Here is a 21,943-nt window from a genome sequence, read left to right as displayed (position 1 = left end):
CATTAGTAGTCTCCAACATGAATACAATTTGCAAATGTGTCTTACAATTTCAAAGTCTTCCACTCTGATCCATCACACTCTAGGACAGCAAAGTATTAGTCATAATTCACGTTGACCGTCCTCGATTTCCTGTAACAGCAAGGTTATAGAGTAGCTAGTAGATATCAGTACATGTGCTGCATTCAAGTCCTCAAGGGAAGTTGGTATTTACGAGTTTGGAAGTCGTAATTACGACGTCGGGTGTGTTCACATCACTTCGATCCTCCAACATGTCCTCCAACCAATACGCCCATATAGGTCATTTGTCACTTCCCTGAAATACGACCCATTGGAGCATTTACGAAAGTTGCGCCCCTATCAACAAAGTTTCAGGTTTCGCGTAGCTCAATTGGTAGAGTGTTGCAATACACAACAATATGTAATCATGTGATCATGCAATCGAGGGTTCGATCCCAGGGCACACATGTGCTCATAAAGTGTATATGCACTATAAATCACTAAGGGTAGGTTTAGGGTTGGGGTAGGTTTAGTCGTTAGGACACAGGACAAATGGCGGGTAAGGGACTGTGCATTTACACACATTGCATTTAAATGAACACGCATATTGATTGGTAACAACGGTCATACGTCATTTCATGACGACAGATGTAACACGACACTGCCATTATTTTTAAGACAGCTAGAGTGTGCATGACTTTAAAACTTGAAAAAGGTGCTTGAAAAAACGACAGTCTCCTTCGATCAGTGCAAAATGGAGATTCTACAGCAAGGTTTTTAATGCAGCAAATCATCACTTTTGCTTCAAAGACATGAAAACATCATTAGATTTACGACTTTATGGTTTATTCATTGGGTTCATTTTCATTGAGGCCAAAATGCATGATGGGGGATCATTAGCAAATCTAAAACCTTTTTGCTCCAAGTTGTTTGTGGCATGATGGATTTCAATAATGCTGCCCCAGCAAGAAAACTAATTCTGAATTCAGAATTCATACTAGTATACTACTTTTACCATATCTTTCTATGGCAGAAAGTAAGAGTAGTATGCTAGTATGCGGTTCTGGATTCAGCATCAGTTTAACAGCAATGAAGGTGCGGTCACATTAAGGAGAGGTGAAATTTCACAGGCAAATAAGATCTATTGTCTATTGTCGATAGAGTAGTGATGTACGAAGCGCAGCTCACACAGAAATCACTTTCAAACCAAGCAGCTTTCTGTCGGTCAACTCGGCGAATCCACCTTCTTGAACTCGTTCTGAAATCTGTGAATTCATGCAAAATTCTAGATTGCGTTGATTCCTTTTAAAATTTGATGAACATTGGTAAGAACAGTTGCATCCAGGGCCATCTTTAGGGTAAAAACTGTGCAACTTGTACAAAGAGTTGTACCAAAACAGTGCAACTGGTACGACCACATGGGGCCCCGTGGCGAACGGACCAAGGGGCCCCACCCCAGAACTCGATCGGTTCCCAACCCCCCACCAACCCCTGGAATGCTATCAGACTGAGGAGGGCCCCCGCTTCCAATACCTCACACTGGGCATGCTTGGGACGGCCCTGGTTGCATCAATACCGGTGTTGTGCCGAATTTCGACTCCCTGCCAAATTACTGTTGAAACTGCTACCTGATTGCCTAATTCTAACCCCATCCCCTAATACTAACTCCACCCCGACACCTAATCCTAAACCTACCCATACTGGGGACATAGGGGGGGTAATAATCTGGTGGGAGGTCAGAACACTTGTTTCAAGCTAGCACTCCCATATGTTTGCTAAAGGTCTGTCTGTGTGTTGTAGACTAGGCTACATTGCCGAAACAGAGAGTGCAAAACATTAAAAAAAGCATCTTTGGATAATCTTTGGATAAAGATCTGTAGTTCATGACACACTTACTGGCAGACGACTGAGGAAAGACTGTGTCATGTTTGATGGCGCGAGACGCTACTCCGATTCAAGCTGCCACAACAGGTGAAGCCTGAAGTTAATTACTGGAGAGATGGGAGGCCCGGCCACACTGATGCGCTCGCTAGCAATCGGAGCTTAGTTCAGTTAAAGAATAGACCCCATCTATCAGAGCAATCGATACTCACTGACAAAGATAGTCTCTCTTTTCTTTCATTGTGTGCATGTGTGCTCTCCGTAGGCTCACATTCATACACGGGCATGCACACAATTTACTGTAAAAATGCTAGTCATTTAATGTCAAATATATATATTTATTTTGTGGAGAAAAAGCCATGAACAGCAGGGCAGAACAATGACAGAATTTTCAACTGTTTAATAAGCAATCTGCTCATTAATTTACAAGGTTATCATAGAGCCACTATGACTCACCAAATAAAGAGAGTGTTTTTTGTTATTTCGCTTAATTGTTCAAGGCAGTCAACACTAGGTGCTACACGTTGCTCATTTGTCATTAGCAGTCATAGGTGATCATTTATGCGGCGTGATTGGCAGCTGGAGGCGGGAGCGGCGGGGGTGCGGAATAATCGGAACTTCAATGCCCACAATCCCTGAAGACTTGCACACCGCCCTCATCACCGGCCGCAGCCAATCAGCGGCCGCGAACGCTGCAATTGGTCCGTTTTAACCTCTGATGTCAAGCGCCAACGTGGGTGCCCGGCGGTTTGATTGGTTGGATCGGATGAATCGCTACAGCCAATCAGAGAACCGCTGGAGAGTGCTCCACAGCAGCGAAGTTTTAAGGTGGTCTGGAGAAAGGTGAGGGACCTGATTTATCTCGTGCAATTTACTCTTTTGATATTCAAATAAGGTGTTTTATATCTAAAACACGAATAAATAAGTAGAGTGAATAAAATTCAAAGGGTCTTGTGATATTGCTGTGCGTATTTAGGTCATTTCCCCCGCTTATATTTAGGTAAACATAAGACCGAAGTTTGGCCAAGAAAGCTGTCAGGACAAAATCTATTCAGCAGCCTCATTATCTTTTATACGCTTTCAGAAGATTCTACAAAAAAAAAAAAAGATTCTAAAAAATATCTTGTTTGCAGTATTGTTAATGATATATTAGGAGTTTTTTGAGAACAATTTCCATTGGTGCTGATTCTTGATTAATTGTGGTAAATTATGTTCATAAGGGTGCGTTTCTGAATGACAAACCCATTTATACCATGATATTTTTATTGAATATAGATAGATTCATAGATAGATAGGACAAAATTATTTCAAAATGTCAGAATAAGTTTAACAAAAGTGTAAGAGCAGCAATAGTGATACATTATCTAGTTCATCTTTCCCTAATATATTTTATTTATAATAAATTTTACAATATAATGTTAGACTTTTTTTAGAATTTACAAACATATATAAGGAATATGTATTTGAAGAAGTTTGATGAATTTCGAAGAAGTTGATGAGAAATATTTGAGTGCATATTAAAGCTGTCAGGACAAAATCTATTCAGCAGCCTCATTATCTTTTATACGCTTTCAGAAGATTCTACAAAAAAAAAAAAAGATTCTAAAAAATATCTTGTTTGCAGTATTGTTAATGATATATTAGGAGTTTTTTGAGAACAATTTCCATTGGTGCTGATTCTTGATTAATTGTGGTAAATTATGTTCATAAGGGTGCGTTTCTGAATGACAAACCCATTTATACCATGATATTTTTATTGAATATAGATAGATTCATAGATAGATAGGACAAAATTATTTCAAAATGTCAGAATAAGTTTAACAAAAGTGTAAGAGCAGCAATAGTGATACATTATCTAGTTCATCTTTCCCTAATTTTCATTTTATCTCCTTACCTGGACAACAGGTTGCAAACGCCCAACCTGTTCAGGACAGATTATTGTCAAGACTGTTATTTCCATGAAATCTGTTTATACTCAGCCAGCTTCACAAGTATCGGATTTGGTAATAGGTTGAAGGGAGAGAGTCGTGTGAATAATTACCTGTCTAATCCACACACAGCGATTAGGGCAATACCTGACCTGAGAGGGATGACTAACAAGGGACACCTCTGAGATCACGCTAATAAGACGGAGGAGAACAAGAGAACGATGAAGAGATGAGAACGATACTGGTAGGGATGACTTGAAATTTGCTGATGTGTCGAAGTGAACATATTCTGGATAAATCAAGGTTGTAAGTGTTGTACTCACAATTAAATTTGCCAGTTTATTTCTCAAAGGGCAGATAAATGCTCATCTGTCAGAGGCGTACGTGCAAATATGGGGTTGGACACACACGGTGCTTTCAGAGAATTGCTGGCAAATTGAATCATTCCTAATCTCTCACATTCTCTTTCTTTCACATCCCTTGTTTTCTGATTTGTTTCTCCCCTGAGGCAAATCTAATTGCTCAAAGGTTGCACTTTCAATGCTCTGGAGGCTTATTTGTGATCTCAGTTATACTTCACCGAAGAGTGAATTTTGTTTCTGATATGATATTTCTTCTAGAAATTCTTCAGAAAGAAAAATTTGAGACTCAAAAAGTAATGACACAAATAATGTACTAACTTATGTTGTCAACATAAGTGAAGTAAATAGTAAATTTAAGTAATTCTTTATTTACTTAAATGTAAAGAATTCACACACACACATATTCTGTATATAATATATACTTGAAAAATATATAGTATAATATATATTATATGTAATATATTTTATTTATAATAAATTTTACAATATAATGTTAGACTTTTTTTAGAATTTACAAACATATATAAGGAATATGTATTTGAAGAAGTTTGATGAATTTCGAAGAAGTTGATGAGAAATATTTGAGTGCATATTAAAATCTCTTTTGATAAGGCCTTCGTTCATCTTCGGAAAACACATTAAGATATTTTTGATAAAATCCGATGGCTCAGTGAGGCCTGCATTCACAGCAATGACATTTCCTCTCTCAAGATCCATAAAGGTACTAAAAACAAATTTAAATCAGTTCATGTGAGTTCAGTGATTCTACCTTAATATTATAAAGCGACGAGAATATTTTTGTGCGCCAAAAAAACAAAATAATGTCTTTTCAACAATATAGTGATGGGCCGATTTCAAAACACTGCTTCGGAGCTTTACGAATTGAATCAGTGACCCGGATCTCCTATCAAACGGCTAAACTGCTGAAATCACGTGACTTTGGGTCTCCGATTCGATTCGATTCGCAAAGGTCCGAAGCAGTGTTTTGAAATCGGCCCATCACTGGTAAATAAAGTCGTTATTTTGTTTGTTTTTTTGGCGCACAAAAATATTCTCGTCACTTTATAATATTAAGGTAGACCGCATGAACTGTTTTAAATATGTTTCTAGTACCTTTATGGATCTTGAGAGAGGAAATGTCATTGCTCCCTATGCAGGCCTCACTGAGCCATCAGATTTCGTTAAAAATATCTTAATTTGTGTTCCGAAGATGAACGAAGGTCTTAAGGGTGTGGAACGGCATGAGGGTAAGTAATAAATGACATTATTTTCATTTTTGGGTGAACTAAACCCTTTAAGATCTGCTTTAGAAAAGACTCGTGAGAGGTTATCTGGGTAAGTTAGTCAAAAAATATAAGCAGGACGCTCACTAAGCAGGTTTCAATTTGCTCTCCATTTAATCTATGAAACACAGCTGAGATATCTAATTTGTGTTTTTCCCCTGTAGGTCTATCTGTGTGATGATATGAATCGGTTGTTCAAAGCAAAGATCATGTATAATTGGTTGTATGCTTGTACCGGTATCTATTTCTGTCTTTATCTCTCCATCTATCTATCCTCTATCTATCTCGCCTGGTCCACCTTAAGTGCAGCTTGAGCAGGCTGTCGTGTTTGTGTTGAAGCCAACAGGCACAATATATTACAGTCTAGGGCTCGCTGCTGAAAAGCCTGCTGGATCTTCCAGTGACCTGCTGTTCTTTCCTGCTTTCCTGTGTGTTTTTTTCTTCCTCTCTAGATTTAGATTAAAAACAAAGCCCGTTCCTCCTTCTCCTTTGCCTTTTTAGATCTCAGCAAAGAAGCCCTGTAGTTTAGAGGTACTGTTACAAGGTTGGAAGACTCGAATGGAGATTCGTGTTTGTTTTTGTTGCTTATTGGGGACATTTGCAGAAGGACAAGACAGCTGGACTTGATTCTTCTCAATTCCCTGCTTCTCCCAGTCTCCTGATCTGTGTGGGACTGAGAGCCGGACAGTAACGGAGTGGGACGTCAGGGAATTCTGGGGGGAAATCCAGTCTAAGTGTGAGTAAGGGGATCTGTTTTAGGAGGACCCCTCGTCAGATGCACTGACAGCCTTCTGCGGCTCAGAAAGGACAGAGCCGGGTTCCCAAGCTCGATCCGGGGATCTGTCCCCTGGTGGAGGGGGACGCAGGACTACGGAGGGTCAGCGCGTTGCCCGTCAAAACCGGCATCCCTCCGGTGACCATGTACCCGCAGGGTAGACACCCGGTAAGTGCTACCCTCTCTCATTCTCCCACATCCTGAACAAATGGGACAGATGGAGTGACTGGATGTAAGAGAGACATCACTTCAGGCTTTCAGTCGCATATACGCATATTCAGGTGTCCTCAAGAGCCAGTTGATAGAAAGTTGTGTGGGAGGAATCAAACACAATGCGTGTCTTTATTAGTTTGTGTAATAAACCTTTCTCAACACCCCCTCTAATAGATGTCATAGTGCATTTGGGCAAATCTAGAGTGGTTTAGGTGTGTATGTGGGTGGGGTTGGATATGGCTCACTGTGGGAAGTTTATTTGTTATCTGTCTTTGGTATGTTGATGTTTCTAGAATCTAAAGATCTACCGTACATTGCAGCTTGTTTTAAGTGTGGTTCAGTGTACAAGCCTAAACTTGTAATATTTGACAGCACAAAGGATCAGATGTGTTTATGAATGAATGAAAGATACTGATTTAGTGTGTATGTTGTACATTTCCCCAGTAGACTGGCACATTGTAAGGGTGAATCTCACAAAACCAGAATGATAGATATTTAACCTTTTCTTCTTTTCTATCAGAACTCATAAGAAAATTTTGCTTTGTTATTTTTTTTTTTTTTTTCCTTTTGGTTGTCAGAGATTTGTTTTCTTTCTCTCTAGATTTAGATTAAAAAGAGTCCATTTCACCTTCTTCCTCACCTTTTTTAGACCTCAACAATGTCAAGTCATCAGATGTCTTTATTAATGGTCCCTTTAAGGTCCCTTGAGACTGATTTAGTGTGTTTGTTGCCCCATAGACTTCCAGTGTCAGGGTGAATCTAACAAAAACTATCAAGAAATGTCCAGAAGGTGTCATATTTCACTTTAAAACCATAAGTGAAAAAAGGGTTTCGATAAACATAATTTTGGGACAATTTTTGCATTTGATTGAGTTAATTGTTCAGCCGAAAGTACATAACCGTCAGTGGATTTTTAAAAAAGTATTTCTTTGATAATCAACACCGTATTATACAGTTTGTATTTTAACCCATAACATTCCTTTAACAAATATACAATCATGTCCTGAAGTTCCCAGCCAGAGTGATTGAATGTGTTTTATAATGATACAGTGAACAAACTCCAAAGGACCAGTGAAATCTGCAGCCAGGTTTTATTTTTACCTTCATGGCTTGTGAAACATGACCTGCACCAGTTAAAAGGTGTGAGAAAGGTCTGTGTGTGTAACCATGCATAAACATTGCCTTTTGTGCTCACACCGTTTCTTGTTCTGTAACTTTTAAGACATAAAGTCCATGTTTGTGAGAATTCTGTTATCAGAAAACAGAAACACATGCTTTTTTATTAGCGCTTCTAGTTAAGCCAAACATCACTGTTAGTTTTGCTCATACTCCTGAAAATGGGGGGTCTTTACTGGCATCAGAACCTTTAACATCCATAGAAACTTTTCATTGGACAAAAGGTTCTTTTATAGTGGAAAAGGTCTTTAGATTATTACAGCGTTCTTCAAACAAGAAAAAATATGGTTCTTTTACGAACTGTTCACTGAAAGATTCTTAGGGGAACCCAGAATGGTTGTTCTATGGCTTTGCCGCGAAAACCTTTGTTTCTGTACTCATTTCGACTTGGACCAGTAAGCAAGCGACCAAAACATGCTAGAAACAGCTTACAACTCCTTAGCATCCATATAGCAGTGCCCTGGTAACCACGCCTTAGCACGCTTCAGTCAGTGTTTTACTGGTCAGTTAGGTCCATCAGTAGTTTTGTTTAACCGTTCAACACCATCCAGTGCAAATCAGATGGAGGTTATCAGTATGAAATGAGTGTGTTTGCATGTGTCAGATTTTGCATATACCTGTTGAAAGGGTTAAGCCTGATTTGCAAGGCAAACTGCATCGGGAAGGCTGGTAATTGGTTCCACTGGATTTTTGTGGTTAGTGTTATCTGAAGCAGGGGGATTGGAAGGTGGAATGAGAGAAGAGTTACGGTGCTCTGTGCATCTGAGCCAAAAACAATAACAATAAAAAAGCCGGGCAGGGAAAGCTCATAATCCGTTGCAGCCACACCTTCAGTTTCCGACTGTTACAGAAAACAACTTTACAGAAAACACTTTACACATTTTTAAGCATATTGAGAATCTAGATAGCAATGCCAGTATTCAATCAACGTTTAAAGTTGAGAAGTCCATAGATGTCATCTGTGAGGTGTAAGAAACATGAACTCTCTCGGAGGTCTGTGGATGTGTCTGACACAATGAGAACCCGATACAAATAAGAGGCTGTAATATGAGTGTGTTAGCGCACGTAGCACATGAGGCATGTTTGTGCTCTTGTTAATAGTACCTGTGTTTGCAGTGTGTGGATTTATGGGTCTTTTCTTGGCAGGTGCTTGTGTGTTGTATCAGGATGAGAACATTTATATGGATACTGATCTCATGATCTAATGGTGAAGATGGCATAAAGAGAAAACTCTGTTCAATATATCTGCATTTTGCACCTTAAAATATTTTGGCATGGACAGGCAAATGACTTGAATGATGGAAATTTGTGTTTCATGTAGTTTCATTACTACCTAATTTTAAGATTATTATTAGCGATTCCTTTTCCATTAACATTTCCTTGTAGTAGGTATTTTTGAGGAAATTTATTTGGAAGAAAAGTTCTTAATGTGTTTAACTGCCCTCAGGAGTTTTCAACCGAGTGTAATAACTCAGACATATTTCATTTTATATTTATTGAATTCTTGCAACAACAACAAAAAAAATCTAGAAATTATAATGATTTTTTACAGTAACAGTCTTGGTTCATTTTGGCTGCATACGAAATCACATACTCTCTTGAGTAGGTACTTATTTTGAATAAGTAATTACTTCACGACCACTAAAAAAGTAAGTATAAATGTGTGTAGTATGAATGTAATCCAGACGTACTACGTTCGTGATGTTGCCCTTATCATGTGACCTACCAGCATCAGTTACGTCGCTTCACTGCCATTCACAAATCCTCTCCTATGGCCTCATGGGATAGTAAAGTGTCCATCGTATGCACACTTCCGAATCTCGTCGGAAGAAGTAGGTCATCTGCATACTTTCTGCCTACTCCTTTATGAGTACTGTGAATTTGGACATACTTCCTTGGTCACGTACCGTTTTTCACCTACTTTAATAAAGTAGGGAAGTATAAAGCTTTTGATTCATTAAAAAAGAACCACCTCAGAAGATTCATTGTTCAAGAAACAGACTATAACAGGTCATACTGTATGCTTGCGATTCACACAAAAACAAATCTTGGCTAGCATTTGTGAATTAGACTACATAGCTCGCTCTGCATATTTTTAATTCATTATGAAGAATCGGCTCAAATTTACTAAAACAAATCTGCTCATAAGAGTCATTTGTTCTGAAATCGTGCTGGTTGCACAATATTCACTAAAAAATAATCGGTTTTCTAAGAATAATTGAGTTGAGTTTTCAGACTGAGAATTAAACTAGTCAGTGTGTTTTTGATTAACTAAACTCAGGGGCATAGTTTGCAGGGGGGATGGGGGGGAGGTAACCCCCCCAATATTCAAATCCATCAGTTACAACCCCCCCAATATTTCAACATGAAAATCACAGTAGCTATACTAAAATATGTAGAATTCATTTATTTTGTAACAATAATTTAGTTTCTAATCAAATATGAGTTTCTCATAATAAATTAGTCAAAAAAAAATACCCCCCTCCATTGAACCGATTGGTAACACACTTTCACCAAAACAACGCGAGTGACTAAACTAAAATGATTCACTAAACTGAAACTAAAATTTTATGAAAATCTTTTAGTCCTGGTAATAAATATGGCACCTAAAAAAAGTTCTCACTTCCCAACTCTTTATCATGACTATAGCAACTTTGATTATTAATACATTATGTGATTCTCTGAAAGTTTTTATACAAAGTGTGAATTTGTACCATATTCATATTTTTTTTAGTGTGTTATTGCATATATGTGTGTGTGTGTGTGTGTCTGAGAGTGAATGCCATCTTTCTGTTGCACTGATGTGGTGGCCAAGTGAAAAACATGGCCAAATTCCATGGCCACAAAATTCACATATGCTCCTTTAATGAGCTGATAGTTTGAGCTGGTTTGCTCATTTTTACTCACAGCCATATTGTTTTAATAAATGTTTTTATCCTGGCCATATTTGGATGTTAAACTTGGTTTCAGGTTTCATATCTTCACACTCTTTTATTGTCACTCTTTCGTGTTGGTCAGAAATGCAAATATAAGGACTTTCTTTCTTTCTTTCTTTCTTTCTTTCTTTCTTTCTTTCTTTCTTTCTTTCTTTCTTTCTTTCACCGATTTACTCTGCAAAGTATAAAAGCTGTTTTCTCTGCCTGCCAATCCACAGTTCCTAATCCAGTATTGGACAGGGATGGCTTTTGCTCTGCCTCACAAAGCGAGGCACTCCAGAGCTGCATTGTCGGTAATTCGCCAAGATAGTCCGAGCAGCACCCGGCGTCCAGCCTTCAATGGGTTTTAAGATCAGGTGAAAGCTTCAGATATGATGAGCAAAAATGGAAGGACTTTTCTCTCAGGTCGTTTAATGAGCCAGTTCAAGGTGTACCTGCTGAACTCAAGCACCTCGAAATGATTGTATCCTGGGAATTCTAGTAGATTTGTGGAGACAAGGTCTTGCAGGACTGGGCAGGAAAGAAAGACAGGTTTTTAGAGTGCGAGATCACTCACACATTCACCCAGATCCCCCCGAGATCACACTGACACTTCTCTTCCTCCCACTCTCCGGTGATCCTCATCTATTCGTGTGCCTTTTCGCACTAAATATTTCACCAGCGGATGATTATTTCATGGATGTCTCTATCCCAGCCTGTCTGCGAGGATGCGAGCTGAAAACAGCTCGTCGTTCCTCTTTCGACGTCTCTCCTCCTTCAAGCCGATTTAAGACACTGTGTCCAAAATAGCAACTACAGCAGTGATATATGAGATGATCAGAGTGGGCGATTGGGAGAGATTTCATTTCCCACCATTGTTATGGGATCTGCTCGTCTCTCTCTCCCCCTTTGACCTCCCTCAGAAGATAATCTCCAGTAATTCTAGGCTAGCCTGCTGCAGCTCGTCTAAATTGTGATTGACTAGCCGCTGTCCCACATGGCTCGCTGTCTGCCTCGTTCCCCTCCGTCCAGATTAACTGGATCAGTTTTGGATTTCAGGATTCCCCCTCCTTCTGTCTGACACACACTGTTGTGTCTAAACAGACGCTCTTACCAAGGATTCTTCTGTTTGTTTTTATATGCAAGTTTTGCATGTATGTTTGTACTGTATATTGCGAATCCCTCCGTAGTCCAAACTAATCTATTTTTATTATAACTAAACGCAAAGAAAGATGCTTTGTTTTTTATTTGTTTGTATTGCTATTACTCATAAAATACTTTTCATTGTTTTGATGTAAATCATTCTGCACCATTCGTGCTACAGACATGAATAACATCTCATATTTTACAGCCTGTTGAAGAGGTTGAAGGTGTGCTGTTATTTTTCAAAGCAATTGAACTTGCCACTTTTGCCTGGCGGACAATAAAGCAGAAAAAAAACATAAGATAGTCCTATATGAATATCCACAATTATAAAGACTTCTTAGGACAGTTTTTTTTTTTTTGTCTTGGGCCAGTAAGTAACCACTTAACAACCACCCAGAATACCCTAACTGCATAGCAACACCCTAGCAACCACCTATCACCATCCTGGCAAATGCATTAGCAATGCTCTAGCAACCACCCACAACATCTGAGCAACTGCAGAGCAACACCTTGGTAATCATCCATAATATCCTAGAAACCACATGTCTACTATACATTAAATGTGCAGCAATGCCCCAGCAACCACATACCATCACCCCGGCATCTGCATTACAATGCTCTGGCAACCACCCAAAACACCCTAGCAACGGCATAGCAACACCCTGACAATCATTCACAACATCAGAGCAACCACATAGCAACAAACTAGCAACTGCTGTCAGTTCCCAGGTTACCACTCACACAACGTGACAACAGCATAGGAAGATCATAGCAACTGCATAACAATTCCCTGGCAACTGCGTAACAACACTGACAGCTGCATAGCAATGTCCTAGCAACCACCCACAACATCTGAGTAACCACATAGCAACAGCCTAGCAACTGCAGTCAATTCCCAGGCTACCACTCACACAATGTGACAACCGCACAAGAAGATCGTAACAACTGCATAACAATTCCCTGGCAACTGCGTAACAACACTGACAGCTGCATAGTAATGCCCTAGCAACCACCCACAACATCTGAGTAACCACATAGCAACACCAGCAACTGAAGCCAATGCCCAGGCTACCACTCACACAATGTGAAAACCACATAGGAAGATTGTCGCAACTGCATAACTATTCCCTGGCAACTGTGTAACAACACTGACAGCTGCATAGCAACGCCCTAGCAACCACCCACAACATCTGAGCAACCACATAGCAACACCCTAGCAACTGGAGCCAATGCCCAGGCTACCACTCACAACATGGCAAACACATAGGAAGATCCTAGCAAACACCTAACAATTCCCTGACAACTGCATAGCACCACACTGACAGCTGCATAACAAAACTCTTGCAACCACCTACAACACACTATCAACTGCATAGCAACCACCCACAACATCCTAGCAACCACATAAGATCTTAGCAACAGCCTGGCAACCATGTAGCACCACACTGGCACTGCATAGCAGCATTTTGGCAACCACCCACAACACCAGGGTTGGCAGGTTTGCGTAACAAAACCAGCCTAATTGCTATTCAAAACCCACTCAGTCACGGGCAAAACTAGACCAATCGTGTTCCTGGGGGCAAAAATCGCATGGGCTTGGATTGGGGGTGTCCTTTTAACCCGCGTACTAAAAAAAAACAACCCGCAGCAACAGTGTAAAATTAGCCCAATTCTGGGGGAAAACTGCAGACTTGGCAACACTGCACAACACCCTAGCAAGTACTTAGCAACCATTCACAACACTGTAGCATTGTGCAAGCTGGCTCTGCACAGAAACTACAATTTCCTTCAGAAAATGTAAAAAAACTAATATTTTTCGTGAAATTATTCAAATGTCACAGCAATTTATGAGATGTTTCATCTAAACGTTCTAATGATATTTAATTACTGGTAAGATATTCTTGTTGTGTTGTTGTGGAAATCTACTGTGATCCTCTGAGTTCCAGACATTTGTGGTTTGTGTGGCATTCAGGATAGTTACTGTACACACACACGTGTTTGAATGAATGAGGGTCAGTAGGGATATGATGACGGCCCCCCTCTATCCACACACAAACACTGTGGGGTGTGTACTGAACTCATCCAGTCAGCTGTTCGCCTGCAGCTTAATTACTCGAAAGCTCACCGAGAGTCTGACCTCCACCGTTAGCCTAATTGAAATTTAATTGAATTTCGCTTGTCTAGACTAATTAAGCTCCTACTGAAACCGCCAATCTTCAGCCGCTCACCGGACAGAGAGCTTCAGAGAGAGAACTGGAAGCCCGGAGGAGTGCAGGACAAAGGCGGCCATTTTAGGAAGCAGCTGACAGAATGGCAAACGTGTTTAAAAATAGCAAAGGAAAGGACTCTGGTCTTAATGAGGAGGAGAGGTAGATACGAGTACAGTTGGATCAGATTAAAGCATGTAGGTCTTGCTCAAAGATGGGCCCAGATGAAATGATTTCAGATGTGGATTGGGGGGAAATATGTGGATGTGGTAAACATGGTAAAATGTGTTAAACAGAATTCAGAGCACTATGCACTTATTTCAGGAGTCTCTGCAATAGATTCATTAGCCTTTTGTGATTCACTAAAAATAACTACTCCGAAGAATCATTCATTCAGGAATCAAACTAATCTAAACTCTTTAGCTGAAAAATCCAAAATCACACACTCTCTAAGTAGGTACTTCATTTGAAAAAGAACTTGCTTTGTGACTGTTAAAAAGTATTTTATATATACTGTAGTATATACGGAGCCCCGCACATCACATGCTGGAAAAAAAGTCAATTGTGTGCACGATTTACTAATTTGTTCCCTCGATTTAATAAATTGTGTGCGTAATTTACGATTTTGTTCCTTCGATTTGCTCAATTGTGTGCACGATTTATTATTTCATTCCCTCGATTTGCTAAATTGTGCAAACAATTTACTAGGGCTGGGCGATATATCGCATGCGATTGTCACGTGCATTTCGTCAGTAAAGCCGGTTCCCTGATTACCGCGAAATCACCATCACCTGCTTTAAAATGGAGCGGCATTTAATAGATAGAACCATAGATCACTGACAAGCTACGCAATATCGCGTTCATTATCGAAGGCGATTCATCTGCGATAATGAACGCGATATTGCGTAGCTTGTCAGTGAACTACAGCACTGTCTATTAAATGCTGCTCCATTTGAAAGCAGGTGATGGCGATTTATCGGTAATCAGGGAACCGGCTTTACTGACGAAATGCACGTGACAATCGCATGCGATATATCGCCCAGCCCTACAATTTACTATTTCGTTCCTTCGATTTTGCTAAATTGTGTACACAATTTACTATTTCATTCCCTCGGATTATAAATCGTGCGCATGATTTAGCAAATCGAGGAAGCGAATTAGTAAATTGTGCGCACGATTTACTAATTTGTTCCCTAGATTTACTAAATCGTGCACATGATTTATTATTTCGTTCCCTCAATTTGCTAAATCATGCGCACAATTTACTATTTCGTTCCCTCGATTTGCTAAATCATGCGCACGATTTATTATTTCATTCCCTCGATTTGCTAAATTGTGCAAACAATTTGCTAGGGCTGGGCGATATATCGCATGCGATTGTCACGTGCATTTCGTCAGTAAAGCCGGTTCCCCGATTACCGCAAAATCGCCATCACCTGCTTTCAAATGGAGCGGCATTTAATAGACAGAACTGTAGATCACTGACAAGCTGCGCACGATTTACTAATTTGTTCCCTAGATTTACTAAATCGTGCACATGATTTATTATTTCGTTCCCTCAATTTGCTAAATCGTGTGCAAGATTTACTATTTGTTCCCTTGATTTATAAGTTGTGTGCATGATTTAGCAAATCGAGGGAGCGAATAAGTAAATCGTGTGCACGTTTAGCCTTCTATTTTTTCCTGCGTGTCATGTGCGGGGCTCCATAAGTATGAAAGTGTGTAGTGTGAGCGAAATTTGGAGGCACTACATCCGCCATCTTGTCATGGTCATGTGACTTACGTCACTTGCATTGCTTCTCTGCCATTCGCAACTCCTCATGGGATAGTTAAGTGTCCATCAGATGCGCACTTCAGAATCTCATTGGAAGTTGTAAATCATCCGGGTATTTTTCACTTACTGTTTTATGAATGCTATGACCTACTACTCCAATCAGCTGACATTTCGGATGCAGCTTCCAGTATTCTTTTGGTTCACTATGAGATCTTAAGAGTCATTAGTTAGGGTTGAGTTGTATGTTTTTTGGTTTATTAAAAAGAACTGGCTCATATTTTCAGTCACTCAAAATTCCAAATACTGGTTGCAACTGTTATTTTGTTTGTTTGCTTTCTGGAATTAGACTCCACTGGTCAAGCAGTATGTTTTTGATTCACTATGAGGTGACTCATAAGATTCATTGTTCAACAATTGGACTACACTGGTTCATGATCCGATTCATGTACAGTAAGTTAAATGGTTAACTTGGATTCATTTTAGTGAACTGTCTGCATTATAATTTTTGGTTTAGTAAAAAATGCATTTTCTGTAATTATTAATGAAGTAGAAATCAATGTGCTGGGTTTGTACAGTATAGAATTTTTGGAAGGACAAACTGAATTTCCATGCAACACTCATAGCTGCTTATCTAAGATTAATGATTTGTTCTTGCGATTGGGAAGCAAATTTGTGGCTACCAAGAGTTTGGGTTAAATCTTGTGAGAGTTTTGCAGAATGAAGGTTACCACGACCCCATAGAAGTGCTGCTGTTATCAAAAACTCTCTCCTCCCTCACTAAAATGCATGTAGTGTTTGTAGTGAGGCCAAGGTCAAAGATAATGTGGTGGGAGCACATTTTCAGTTGTATTTCAATGAGCCACTTTTGATAAATTAATTTACCCAGTCCAATCTTCCAGCACAGAGTAATGGATGTTTACTGATTAACAAGCCATCTTTTTCTCTCTCTCCTTAGGTACCTCTGCAGCCAGGACAGTCATTTAAGTTCACGGTGCTGGAGACTCTGGACCGCATTAAAGAGGAGTTCCAGTTCCTTCAGGCTCAGTACCACAGGTGAGATCGTATGAGCTGATTGATCTCTTTCACATGGTAATAACTGGCTGGATGTGTGTAATGCTACTATATTATACACAGCAGTATGACAGCAACATTTTCATCTGTTATCCTGAAATATGCATTCACACCAGTGTTGGGGATTAACTGGCTAGAAGTGGTGATGCTACTAACCACATTTTCAGAGTAGCTTTTCAAACAACAAGCTACTTTTCCCCAGAAGTATAGTGTTTTTGTTTCAGTTTGCTCAGCTGTAACAACATTGAATTAAAACTCTGTTGATCTGACCTCTGTCAATAGCATTAGAGAAGTGTGATTCGTTTAATTGAATTGGTTTATGCTAATTGCTTGAACTGAATTGATTTTTTCTGATTCCATTAAGTGAATCCATTTGTTCTGATTCCTTTGAATAAATTGGTTTGTTCTGATTGATTTAAGTGAATTGGAATATTCTGATTGGGTGTGTTCGATTTGAAGCGGTGCTGCGCAGACCGATCGGTGTATGATATCAAAGTACCTCAAGAGCGATTAGAGAGCAGAGGCTCTGTTTGCTTTCGCATCGCACTCACGGTACTTTGATGTCATACACTGATCGGTCTGCACAGCACCGCTTCAATTCTAACACACCTATTCATTTAAGTGAATTTGGTTGTTTTGATTCCTTAAAAGTGAATTGGTTTGTTCTGATTCTTTTAAGTGAATTGGTTCATTCTTGGTAATTTAAATGAATTGGTTTGTTCTTATTCTTTTAAGTGAATTGGTTCATTCTTGGTAATTTAAATGAATTGGTTTGTTCTTATTCTTTTAAGTGAATTGGTTCATTCTTGTTCATTTAAATGAATTGGTTTGTTCTGATTCTTTTAAGTGAATTGATTAATGCTTGTTAATTTAAATGAATTGGTTTGTTCTTATTCTTTTAAGTGAATTGGTTTTATTCTGATTCCTTTCAGTGAATTGGTTCATTCTGATTCATTTAAGTGAGTTGGACCATTCTGATTCATTTAAGTGAATCAGATTGTTTTGAATTATGTAAGTAAATTGGATTATTCTCATTCATTTAAATTAATTGGTTTGTTTTTATTAATTGAAGTGAATTGGTTCATTCTTGGTAATTTAAATGAATTGTTTTGTTCTTATTCTTTTAAGTGAATTGGTTCATTCTTGGTAATTTAAATGAATTGGTTTGCTCTTATTCTTTTAAGTGAATTGGTTTTATTCTGATTCCTTTCAGTGAATTGGTTCATTCTGATTCATTGAAGCGAGTTGGACCATTCTGATTCATTTAATCAGATTGTTTTGATTCCTGTAAGTAAATTGGTTTGTTCTGATTAATTGAAGTAAATTGGATTTTTCTCATTCATTTAAATGAAAAGATTTGGTTTGATTCATTTAATTGAACTAGATTATTCTAATTAATTTTAGTGGACTAGGTTGTTTTGATTTCTTTAAGTGAATTGGTTTGTTCTGATTCTTTTAAGTGAATTGATTAATGCTTGTTAATTTAAATGAATTGGTTTGTTCTTATTCTTTTAAGTGAATTGGTTCATTCTTGGTAATTTAAATGAATTGGTTTGTTCTTATTCTTTTAAGTGAATTGGTTTTATTCTGATTCCTTTCAGTGAATTGGTTCATTCTGATTCATTGAAGTGAGTTGGACCATTCTGATTAATTTAATCAGATTGTTTTGATTCCTGTAAGTAAATTGGTTTGTTCTGATTAATTGAAGTAAATTGGATTTTTCTCATTCATTTAAATGAAAAGATTTGGTTTGATTCATTTAATTGAACTAGATTATTCTAATTAATTTTAGTGGACTAGGTTGTTTTGATTTCTTTAAGTGAATTGGTTTGTTCTGATTCTTTTAAGTGAATTGGTTAATTCTTGGTAATTTAAATGAATTGGCTTGTTCTAATTAAGTGAATTGGTTCATTCTGATTCATTTAAGTGAATCAGATTGTTTTGATTCGTGTAAGTAAATTGGATTATTCTGATTAAGTGAACTGTCTGCGTTGTGTCAGCATCTGAACAGCTCTTTCAGGAAAATCAGCGTTATGTCAGATTTGGTTTCTGATTGGTTTACAAGTTGTTAGCATTAGATTAACATCAAAATGGCACAATTCATATTTTTCTACTGTGTTTTTTTATTCATATTTTTCTTCTGTGTTTTTCACAGTCTCAAGCTGGAGTGTGAGAAGTTGGCCAGCGAGAAGACAGAGATGCAGCGACACTATATCATGGTGAGCTTGTTCAGCCCTCATATCGTCAGATCTGCCGTACGCTCCAGTAAATACAGCATAAAAGCCTGTCTGTATTTAAAAAGAGAGATTGTGTTTGATTTCATGTTAGGGGGTGTTGGTTAACCTGAGGACACATCAGCGGGATGAAGATAGGGGTTGGGGGGATGAAAAAGTGAGAGGGAGAAGGAAGGGTGATATGCCAGAAAGAGAGGAGGATGGAATGAGGAGAGAAAAGCTAAAGAGAGAAACAAAGATCGCAAGCACAGACATGTAAATAATGAGTGGGAACAGCAATTCAGTGCTTGCAGAAAGCAGATAACCCAGAAGGCTATATTTACCCCACTAGACCTGCCATGTAGACTAAGACTTGTTTCAACAGCCTTCCCTTTTATTTTAATGCATTTGTAGTTTACCACATTTTTTTCTCTGTTCTTTTTGACGCCTAAACAGAGGACTGCGTGTTCTTCTTGTCTGTCTTTAGTGAATGATTTATATGTTGATGGGCATGAAATAGTTTTCAGAGCTCATTTGCGATGGTGCGTTAGCCTCCTGGCTAACAAAAGCAACAGAGACAGTGAATTGGATGAAATTCAAGCGTTAAAAACCTTGTTCGGTGCCATGTTGCAGTGGTTGGCGCAGACACTCCTCATATTTTGAGCAATGCTGAAGATCTATATAACAAAACAAAACAAAAAAAATCCCTAAAAATGATTCAAAAACATTTTCAAGTTGTGGCATTGGTCTTAAAGACATGGATTTTTTTTTTTTAATTATTTTAATACGTTCCTTGAGGTTTACTTAAGATGTTAAACAAACAACCATGTGAAAAACAATTATTTTCAGCCTTCATTGTGACCCTCTGTCAGAAATCATCTGTTTTTAAGGTGCGGCTCCTTTAAAGCTTGTCAGTAAACGGCCACTGTTATGACTGGCTAACATCATTGCATAGGAAACATCAACGGCCACTGGCTATTGTACACGAGTAAGTGTTTTGAAAGCATTATCCATATAAAACCGTCAAAGCATTATGAAATCATTTACTTAAAGTTTGTGATGCTGTCATCACAAACTGTCAGATTCAATACAGTTAGCTACTTCATCTTTCAACAAAAGCGAAGTCTCCATTACACTGTGACTTGTTTATAAAATATAACATATAATCCTCCAACGCCATTAAAATAAACCATCCACTTTTTTCGATGCCGGGATCCTTCTGAAGTCTGTACAGAGACGCAAACAAGCTGTTTAAAATGGACACGTCAAAGTGAACTTTCTTTCACTCTTCCATTTGTCCTGTTGTTGGTAGACTCAAGTGGGTGGAGCATGTCAGAAACTGAACATGCATCTGTATCCAGCGTAGACAGCTTCAGTGATTATAATGGGTTCCATTTGCTTGTGACGTGACGCGGCGCTAACGGTGTGGGCAAATGTCAGCCGTTAAAGGGTTAGTTCACCCAAAAATGAAAATTCAGTCATTAATTACTCACCCTCATGTCATTCTACACCCGTAAGGCCTTCATTCATCTTCAGAACAAAAATTTAAATATTTTTGATAAAATCCGATGGCTCAGTGAGGCCTGCATTACCAGCAAGATCATTTCCTTTTTCAATGCCCAGAAAGCTACTAAAGACATATTTAAAATAGTTAATGTGGTTCAACCTTAATATTATAAAGCAACGAGAATACTTTTTGTGCGCCAAAAAAACAAAATAGCAACTTTATTCATCAATATCCAGTGATGGTCGATTTGTAAAACACTGCTTCATGAAGCTTCGAAGCTTTACGAATCTTTTGTTTCGAATCAGTGGTTCGGAGCGCCAAAGTCACGTGATGTCAGTAAACGAGGCTTCGTTATGTCATAAGAGTTTTGAAATTTTAATAGTTCACATGACTTTGGCAGTTTGATACACGCTCCGAACCACTGATTCGAAACAAAATATTCGTAAAGCTTCGAAAATTCATGAAGCAGTGTTTTGAAATCGGCTGTCAGAAGATATTGTTGAATAAAGTAGCTTTTTTTTTGGCACACAAAAAGTATTCTCGTTGCTTTATAATATTAAGGTTGAACCACATGAACTGTTTTAAATATGTCTTTAGTAGCTTTCTGGGCATTGAAAAAGGAAATGATCTTGCTGGCAATAGAGGCCTCACTGAGCCATCAGATTTCATTAAAAATATCTTAATTTGTGTTCTGAAGATGAATGAAGGTCTTACAGGTGTGGAATGACATGAGGGTGAGTAATTAATGACAGAATTTATTTTTGGGTGAACTAACCTTTTAAGTGACTGAAAGCCAGTGGGCGGGGCCTATGGTGTAATGATGTATAACTATTCGTTGATGTCTTGCTCTGGAGGCAGGCATATGCAAATGTATTTGCCCGTGTGACATCATAGATCCTGAAATATCCAAATGAGCCATTTTTAAATATTTTATTTATAATGAGGAGGACATTTTAGGCTATGAAAATTGCAGGATGTTTTAATGGTTCAAAGACCTCTTATATGTCAAATGATCATATGATGAATAACAAGAGTTCAGTACGTGGAAATGACATACAGTGAGTCTCAAACTCCATTGTTTCCTCCTTCTTATATAAATCTCATTTGTTTAAAAGACCTCCGAAGAACAGGCGAATCTCAACATAACACCGACTGTTACGTAACAGTCAGGATCATTAATATGTACGAGCCCAATATTTGCATATGCCAGCCCATGTTCAAGGCATTACACAAGGGCAGGCAGTATTAATGTCTGGATCTGTGCACAGTTGAATCATCAGACTAGCTAAGCAAGCAAGGACAACAGCGAAAAATGGCAGATGGAGCAATAATAACTGACATGATCCATGATTACATGATATTTTTAGTGATATTTGTAAATTGTCTTTCTAAATGTTTTGTTAGCATGTTGCTAATGTACTGTTAAATGTGGTTAAAGTTACCATCGTTTCTTACTGTATTGACGGAGACAAGAGCCGTCACTATTTTCATTTTT

At 38.5% G+C, this 21,943-nt stretch overlaps 1 protein-coding gene across 3 annotated transcripts in view; it reads left to right on the top strand.

The window, feature by feature from the left end:
- The first annotated feature begins 2,680 nt into the window (after positions 1 to 2,680).
- The window catches only part of tle2b (TLE family member 2, transcriptional corepressor b), a 58,982-nt gene continuing 39,719 nt past the window's right edge, over positions 2,681 to 21,943 (top strand). For 2 of the 3 annotated variants that reach the window (XM_048183075.1, XM_048183074.1), the window contains exons 1-3: positions 5,803 to 6,394; positions 16,613 to 16,710; positions 18,884 to 18,947. In XM_048183075.1, coding sequence (XP_048039032.1) covers positions 6,371 to 6,394; positions 16,613 to 16,710; positions 18,884 to 18,947 — 186 coding nt within the window. In that variant the 5' untranslated portion in view covers positions 5,803 to 6,370. Of the gene's footprint in view, positions 2,722 to 3,938; positions 4,051 to 5,802; positions 6,395 to 16,612; positions 16,711 to 18,883; positions 18,948 to 21,943 lie in introns of those variants that run through there. The other variant, XM_048183077.1, reaches the window with a different exon arrangement.

The sequence above is a fragment of the Megalobrama amblycephala genome, linkage group LG2, assembly GCF_018812025.1.
Source record: "Megalobrama amblycephala isolate DHTTF-2021 linkage group LG2, ASM1881202v1, whole genome shotgun sequence".
NCBI classification, from domain to species: Eukaryota; Metazoa; Chordata; class Actinopteri; order Cypriniformes; family Xenocyprididae; genus Megalobrama; species Megalobrama amblycephala.
The sequence above is the reverse complement of the archived record's forward strand: the minus strand, read 5'-3'. Positions and strand labels throughout refer to the sequence as shown.